Genomic DNA, 8,443 nt, shown 5'->3' with positions numbered 1-8,443 from the left:
CTTGTGTGGGTTGTAGACTCCGTCTCATGCTACCACTAGAGTTAAAGCACCACTAGCATTCAAAAGTGACCAAAACATCAGCCAGAAAGCTTAGGAACTGAGAAGTGGTCTCTGGTCACTACCTGCAGAACCACTCCTTTATTGGGGGTGTCTTGCTAATTGCCTATAATTTCCACCTGTTGTCCTTTTCATTTGCACAACAGCATGTGAAACTGATTGTCAATCAGTGTGGCTTCCTAAGTGAGCAGTTTGATTACACAGAAGTGTGATTGACTTGGTTACATTGTGTTGTTTAAGTGTTCCCTTTATTTTTTTGAGCAGTGTACTTATGTGGTTTGCTTTGTTAATAAATAAATTGTAATATTTTCCTTGGCAGCGTTCAGTTCAGCTGGTAGAGCTATGAACCCCTCAACAGAACAACTTAGGCGTTTCCTGCAAACAACCACCTGCCGGCCTCACGATCTGTTCACTCATCCCTCATTAACAGAATTGAGTCTAAATGTAGTATTTCATTGAACAGAGCAGGAAACATCTGCAGCATGATGTATGAAAATTTAAATTACAAACCTCACTAAACCAGATTTCTCTTTTTTTTCCGTACTGCTAGTATGCTACAGGAGACGTTTTGGAATTAAGAGACAAAACAAAATTGGCCAAATTCTATTGGCTGTGGAGAAACAAAACAAATGTAACATAAGAAACTGAGGTTTATTGTAATTGGACTTGTTTACAAATCATTCAGTGTTCTCTCTCTGTCATGTACAGTCTCACTTTACCCAGTCTCACATGTGATAAAATGGTGTTTGATTAATTTCATATTTACTAGATACAGCTTCTCTAACAATGAGGCAGCTACACACACACACGCACACACACATTCACACTCACATTATTAATGCATCTCTTAACTAGAGGCAGTTGATAATCAACACTTTTTATTAATGTGAAACCACACACACACACAGATCATCTGCCTCATGGCTGCATGCGAATGGCTCCATCTAGTCTGATGACTTCTCCATTAATCATGGGGTTCTCAGCCAGTGATGTCACCAGGTGGGCAAACTCAGCGGGGTCTCCCAGGCGTGACGGGAAGGGCACCTGGCGGGCGAGAAATGAGCGCACCTTCTCAGGTAGACCAGCGAGGAGAGGAGTGGAGAAGAGACCTGAAGGAAAAACACAAGGTTGGTTGATTGAAGGTTAATTTAGACACTAAGGAAACACTACTAATTGTCACATTCCAATTAGTAGTCAAAGAACATCAGCACTGAACCAAACCAGGTCCACGATCAGCGTAGTACTCAAGCAAAAGTACTAAGACTGCAGTCTGAACGTACTCCATGTAAATGTCATGCACACAGTTATTCAAGTATTTAGCAGGGGTGTTAGGGTGCAGGGTTTCATTAAATCATCAGTGGAGTCAGTGGTAGTGTGGAACACTACAGAGCCACTGGGCTCTGAGTGCCATCAAAACAGTGACGACCTACACTCTGTACTGTCCCTGAACACCTCACAGCCTGAATTTCTGGGTTTTTATATTGCATTTATTTACTACCCAGCAGCTTGGGACCGTGGACGTCTGTGTTTGGGCCTCACTTTCACTGACTATCATCATCTCACACAGGCAACAATGTGTAAGTAACACTTTGTTACTGAGTCGAAGTGACATCAGGTCATCAGGTCACAGGCACGTGTACAACAACCACAGTTCCTTTTCCTTTCAATACAGTAACGAGCACAGCACTCTGTATATGGTATATAGAGTCATTTTCTACTGTAAAGAAATAGATTACAACTACAACTGCTTCTTTTTTTTTTTAAATCTCTCTAGCACTCGATAAAAACTGTTGCACGTACAAATGTGTGCAAACTGACATGGAGCACATCTAGTGTTTCCCTGTACCAAACCAACTGTTCCATCACATGAATTAATGAGCAGTGGGGGGGCTGCTGTGTTGTTTTCTGTTGTTTGTTTGTTTTGACAGAGCCAAGTGAAGCTAAGGTAATGACTGTAGCTTTACATTTACTATTGAGATAGGACAGATACTGTGTGTGTAAGTAATTCAACAAACCTGGTGCTATGGTGATGACCCTGATGCCCATGGGTGCCAGGTCTCTTGCGATGGGGAGAGTCATCCCAACAATGCCGCCTTTAGAAGCTGAATAGGCTGCTTGGCCGACCTGGAGACAAACAGAGACAGCTGATAAACTGAGCGTCCTCTTTGCTTTTTGTTTCTTTGTGCTTAATGTATGTGTTTGGATTAGTTTGAAGGACCTGTCCGTCGAATGCTGCCACACTGGCAGTGTTGATGATGCAGCCTCTGTGTCCGTCTGCGTCAGGCTCATTCTTCCCCATCGCACCCGCAGCAAGACGAATCACATTAAAGGTTCCTGCAATGTTCACCTGCAGAACACACACACACACACACACACACACACACACACACACACACACAGAGAAGTCTGACATTCTTGTCTGATGAGCTATGAATGATTTTTCTACTTGGTCTGTTTTGTCTCGTTCTTACATTGATAACACGCTGGAAGTCCTCCAGGTTGTGAGGGACGTCCTTCTTGACGTTGTAGGTTTTAACAGCCACAGCAATGCCGGCACAGTTAACTGCCAGATCCAACTTCCCGAACTTCTCTCTGGCCAGGGACACTGCTGATTGGACGTCTGCCTCTGATGTCACCTAGAAAACAGCACTGACTTTTTAATCAAACCAAGTGGAAATGCACCAAATCCACATGCAAAAAAGGTCTGGCTTAAATAACATGTTCAACATGGGGCACGTGTATTCAGCAGTGACGTGCTGAATGATGTGTGGGCGCCACCTGTTGAGCTCAGAGGACATTACAGCTCCAGGTGTAGCTGCAACAGTGTACTGGATTTAATGCGTCTCTAGATGATGATTTTATCCATTTGAAATTCAACCTACAAAACAGTAATATATGCAGAAAGTGCAGGACTGACTTAAAACTACATGAATAGTGGCTTCTTTATTGAAACACATCGAGTGTGTTCTGCTGCACTGAACACATGCAACTCAGTTGTCCTGAAATACTAGTTTGCCGTGCAAACCTGCACACCTCACCAGAGCTTCTGCTGACAGAGAGCAAAGCAACGTGACAAGAAGATTACAGAGATTCTGTATCTAATTTGTGGGCGTCGGGGAGCTACTTATATCCGGGAGGCGGGATGCCAGGGGCGAGGGGTGAGTGTGGCGACACAGACCGGGGACGTTTGTGTCGTGGTTTCAGAACAGTTCCACTCGTAGAAAATGCACTTACTGTAACCACAGGCATCCACACATAAACCAGGACTGAAAACAGAGTGAACTTTCACATGACACAGGTTTTACTGTTAGCAGATGCTTCACTTCTGCTGTTACAAAACCACAACTCTTGCAACTAGCATCTACCTGAGAAAGCACATGTTCAGAGAGAACACCAGAGGTCAACTGTCTGGGTTAAAAAGCAAAGTTTCACTCAAGAAAAAGAGCAAGAGTTGTGTACTGACTGTACTAACTGTATCCTGCCATTTCCTCAAGAATATACACGCACATTGCATTTTCAGCTGGTTGATGTCTGCTGAGTTCTGAAACTCACGTCTGCAGGAGCGAAGGCACAGCGTTCTCCCAGACTGGAGGCCAGAGCCTGTCCATCAGAGGAAGGAAGGTCCAGGATCACAGCGGACGCTCCACTCTGCACCAGACGCTCCACAGTGGCCCGGCCCAAACCAGACGCACCACCCGTCACCAGTCCCACCATACCCTACAAGAACAGCAAACACATACAGAGGTTTTAAAAAGGGGCACTGAGAAAAACAGATGATCACGATCAAAACATTGAATTAATTCATAATGCAGTTGTATCAATCTGAGTAAATAAATAAAATCATATACCCCGACCTCACACCCAATATCAACACTTTCTGCTTTCACCACATGTTCTCTGGTTGCTCTGAATGATAAAGTCCATCCATGAAAGTACCACAGTGTGTATGAGATGTGGTGTGTGTGTGGTACAGTGGTCCAGAAGTGTCAAACCCAATCACAATTCACAAAACGCTACAAAAGAGAAAGAAAAGCACGTTTGCTCCTTTGCTCTTGTGTTTTTGTTATACGTCGTTTCACTCTTTTATCTTTATAAATCTGAGATATTGAAAGGTTTCTGTTGGCCTCTAGATCCTAAAGAGCTTACACAATCTGTCTGACAATGGTTCATGTTCTCATATTAAAGCTCATATCGGATTATCAAATAAATTGAAATAGCAGAATTCTGAATGAGTCAAAGATTAGCAGGTTAGTTGGTAACGTGTGAGAGTAGCATGAATAAGAGGAGCATCAAAGCAGATCAGAGTTAACGGATTGAAAGTTTGTTAAGCTTAATACATGTCAAAACCTGTTTTAAACGTAAGAGCACCACAAATCAGCTGCTTTCATTTCTAGTGTGAGAAGCTGAAGATTTCAATAAGAGGTCGCTGCTGGCTCAGAACTCACACACATGTGGGTGACACGCTGCAGCGTTTCTGTAACTCAGGTGGACTGACTGTTTAAATAAGAACACATCTAATGTAATAATAGGACAAAATCGATCAAACGGTGTGTTTAAGTGTCCAGTGTGAGTGAAGCTGTCAGTGAACAAGCTGTGAGACACGAGTGAAGCTGCTGTGCTGCTCCCAGCATGTTAGCTTCACACAGAACCTCCTTTAACTACGGGAGAAAAAACGACATTTATCACAAATTAGGCCAGTGAAAGTCTGGCACAGTTTGTTTCCTCAGACGACAATAAATGAATGATGAACGAAGCAACACAGGGCTCGGACGGAGGTCTTTTTGTTCGTCGCTCACCTTGACACACCGAATGTTCGCCATCTTTGCTGGGCCGTGACGTCACATCAAAGATCGTGTATTTAACAGGGGTTGGAGAGTTTCTCACTTGACATGATCTGTTTTTTTTTTTTTATTCCCACGTGTTTAGTTTGTGTTGTTGAATGTAAACAGTGTAATATATGCTCTCCTTGTTGTGGATATAATAATCGTTGAATATTTATGAATTGATCTTTGATCTTTGTCATACTTAATTGTTATTGATTGAATTGCATGAAGTTAGAAAGGATTAGTTTATTACTAATAATAATAATACTGTATGTGCTATGTATGGGCAATATACTTACCGTTTAGTTAAAAGGGCATCCATTTTACATGAGTGAATTGCATAAAAAGTTGCAAATAAATATATATATACATGTATAGGAAGTTATCACAGCTAATGAGATTCAATTTCAACAAATACATCTCAATTCAAAAATTGAACAGTGTTTGTGATGATGGTTGAAAGCTTGTACACAAGTTTGTAAGTGGACCTTGAGTTGTGTTTAATGTAGTATTTCTAATTACGTCTTCCAATACAAACTGGATACACAGCAGAAAATGAACATCAAATCAAATAAAGATGATAAAATAGAATCACATTTACGCGCTTATAACTAACGCCAGCGTAGAAAAATACATTCAATCAGGCCATTGAAATAATTTTATCTGTTAAGAGCAATAAATAAGAGAATAAATCTGCCTGATTAGATGAGAACATTCCTTTTTCTAGCAGAAAATTCTGCTTGTGCAGAATGATATTGTAAACTCATGGGATGCTTGATGAGATTGGTATAAAAAAATATCATCAGTGTGAGAGCTCTGTTATTTTTTCCCTCTCTGGTGACAGCATGGACAGGCCTATATGCCCCGCCTCCATGATTGCGAAATGACCAATCGGTACAAACATCCGGGAACGCCTCCGCTTCATATTGGCTTATTAGCAGAAAAAAAAGCCATGAAAATTGCCCAATCACAGCAGCTCTAGAAGGTCAGCTCAGGCAACTGATGCTCCAGTTCAGTTTCCAAGAAAAATACAGACCTTTATCTTTTATTATTTTACTACAGTTACTTTTACATATGTCTTGACAGCTAAGCCCTGAAAACTGTTTCTATGTATGTTTAGGAAAATAAATAATATGTGACACTTGTACAAATTTTACTCAACATATTCATTCTTAAAGATCACAATTCTTTGATTTCCGTGAGGATCATGTGTGGGTAGACTGTTTCAGACATGTAATTATGACAAATAAAGTTATAGATTTATTAAATATGCTTTATTTTCATAGTACAAAGATACAGCATTTCCAAACATTTGATCTGCCTAAATAGACTGTAACTGACGGTACAACATTTTTTTTTCTTTACATCTGAAGAACAAAAATGTTTAAATGGTGAATTATGAAATGTTTCAGCTCAAAAGCTTCAAAATAAATTAAATTCATGCTTTCTAAAGAAAATCTATCCATTTACCAGCAGATTCCTAAGGCAAGAAAAGTGATGAAACATGTCTGAACACATTGCAGAAGCTGGAACACATCATGCAGCCACACTGTGGAAGGCAGTAAGATGTATAGTTGTATCTCCAAAATAGGGGCTGCAATATCCCACACCCCACAACAACACAACTTACTACCTCACCACAGCACAGCTATTAAATCTGCCCTGATACAACATAATAACACAACCTGCCTGTTCAGTGTTCAATCGTCCTACGATGATTCTGGACATTAATCTTAGTAAGCAATAACGTACAGATACAGCTGCATGCCAAAATCTGTTGTTGTTCATACATTTACATTTTAGTCATTTAGCAGACACTTTTATCAAAAGGGACTTACAAGTCAGTACAATGGTAGGGATTTGAACCCCAGTCTCCCACATGGGAGGCAGTGATGTTACCACTACACTAACCTGCCCCTGGTTATAAAGGAAAAAGAGCAAATACTAACAATTTGATTTTCATTCTCTTATTAGACACTTGACAGTGTCTAATTTGTCAACAGCCAGAAATACATCAGGGCAACAACACACCAAATATATGTAGAAAACTTACTTCCAAACACTTGCAGCATCAAAATTCACTATCTTTGGCTCTAAGAGTTGCTCTTCCACTTGACATGTCAAAGCATCTTCTGGGCAAAACGATGAACTCCAAATAACCCCAGTCTCTGAAATGGCAGCTACATTCTTGGATAACATGAAGAGAACCTGACTAAATCCACGTAGGAAATGTAACAAGTTCTCCTAGTAGACTGGAATAACCTACCTGCCAAGTACCTTGACCATTCATCCTTTACTTTTTTTGGCTGAAACCTTTGACCAGTGCTGTACTTTTAATTTTTCAGCACTGTTTGTTGCCAACATCGACCGATGATTCAGTCACAGTGGTAACTTATGTGGACGTTACAAGCACCTCCTGGTGTAGATGATGGTTTGGTTGCCGTGAGAAAGACAGTAGACTGTATAGTTATCTCCCAGATCTGTTGTGATCCTAAAACTATACAAACTACTACCTCATCCCACAGCCCCCCACTTTCTCTGGAGTGCAAATCATCAAGCTCTCTATACCTTCAAACGGATCGTTGTCTTGCTCATTTGTGTGAGTGAAAGGACAAGATGTGAGGAAACATGAAAGGCTGAACAGTCATCACAAGATGATGTCGTCTGCTTCTCTCTGAGGCTCCCTGTCCTTGAGGAGGGTCCAGTGCCAAGCGACTTCCTAGGGATCAAAAAAGACACGTTATCAAGAGCAGGACATTTGCACAAACGCACAACACTACCAAACTACCCATTAAGAACTGTTAACTTGGTAACGTTTTCTACTGACAGGATATATACGAAATCAGGTGAGGCTAACAGGCTAACCAGGGAACCACCTAAGCCTTTCAAGACATTTAGCTTTTTGGTTTGCTGGCATTAAGGCGACGTGTATTATAAAGATGAGGGCGAACACTAGCAGCTGTCAGTTGTATGTAGTTACTTCAGCATCTAGCCGCTGCCGTGGAAATCAGCTAACCAGCTAGCCTACGGTGTTAACAAGCTAGCTGACAGCTAGCTGGAATTGGCGGTTCTCGACCTCTCTGTCCGGCTGCTGTCACATCCGCCGGCCCAGTCACGCACACATACCCGCTGCTGTCAGGGTCGCCCGCGTCTCTAACAATGGAGCGTCCCGTCCTCCCTTGGCCCCACCAGCCGTCGTGTGTTTGAGCAAAAAAAAAAAAAAAGATAAAGCAAAGCAGCGAGCTTTAAGTTACCTGAAGCGTTCACGCTGCTCAACTGTCTCTGAGTATCATGCTCGCCATCTTTCCAGGAGGAGCGGGTTGGTTTGTGGCTACTGGCTGCAACTGATGGCATGTCGAAATATCTCGAGACTTGAGGGCGAACGGAGCGCGGCCAGAACGAGACTTCAGCTGCCCCCACACCCCGACCTGAGTGAGACTAGAAAAGGAAAAGGTAGTTAGAACAGGTTGTCTGTGTAGACGTGTTGTGGGCTTCAAAGTTGTAATTAATGGTCTTATTAATGGAAAGAACCGAAGGAGGAACAAAACCACCACAAACACGTT

General features: G+C 41.8%; 1 protein-coding gene across 2 annotated transcripts; it reads right to left on the bottom strand.

The window, feature by feature from the left end:
* Positions 1 to 689: 689 nt before the first annotated feature.
* hsd17b10 (hydroxysteroid (17-beta) dehydrogenase 10) lies at positions 690 to 4,920 on the bottom strand. 2 transcript variants are annotated; one of them, XM_026366835.1, is made up of 7 exons: positions 4,854 to 4,920; positions 3,610 to 3,774; positions 2,529 to 2,693; positions 2,276 to 2,404; positions 2,073 to 2,181; positions 951 to 1,166; positions 690 to 859 (listed from the first exon to the last, which is right to left on the bottom strand). In XM_026366835.1, exons 1-6 carry the CDS (start codon positions 4,875 to 4,877, stop codon positions 976 to 978), a joined length of 783 nt encoding a protein of 260 aa, XP_026222620.1. In that variant the 5' UTR covers positions 4,878 to 4,920; the 3' UTR covers positions 690 to 859; positions 951 to 975. The 2 variants fall into 2 exon arrangements, with proteins under 2 accessions (XP_026222620.1, XP_026222619.1); XM_026366834.1 differs by having other exon boundaries at positions 690 to 1,166.
* Positions 4,921 to 8,443: the final 3,523 nt, after the last annotated feature.

Source organism: Anabas testudineus, chromosome 7 (assembly GCF_900324465.2).
Source record: "Anabas testudineus chromosome 7, fAnaTes1.2, whole genome shotgun sequence".
NCBI lineage: Eukaryota > Metazoa > Chordata > Actinopteri > Anabantiformes > Anabantidae > Anabas > Anabas testudineus.
Note: the sequence above shows the minus strand (reverse complement) of the source record. Positions and strands in the feature narration are given on the sequence as shown.

Coding starts and splice junctions, on each gene's coding strand:
- hsd17b10 (XM_026366834.1), bottom strand. CDS start 4,877: ATGGCGAACATTCGGTGTGTCAAG. Junction 3,775..4,853: donor CGAACATTCGGTGTGTCAAG/GTGAGCGACGAA, acceptor CTGTTCTTGTAG/GGTATGGTGGGACTGGTGAC. Junction 2,694..3,609: donor GTGCCTTCGCTCCTGCAGAC/GTGAGTTTCAGA, acceptor GCTGTTTTCTAG/GTGACATCAGAGGCAGACGT.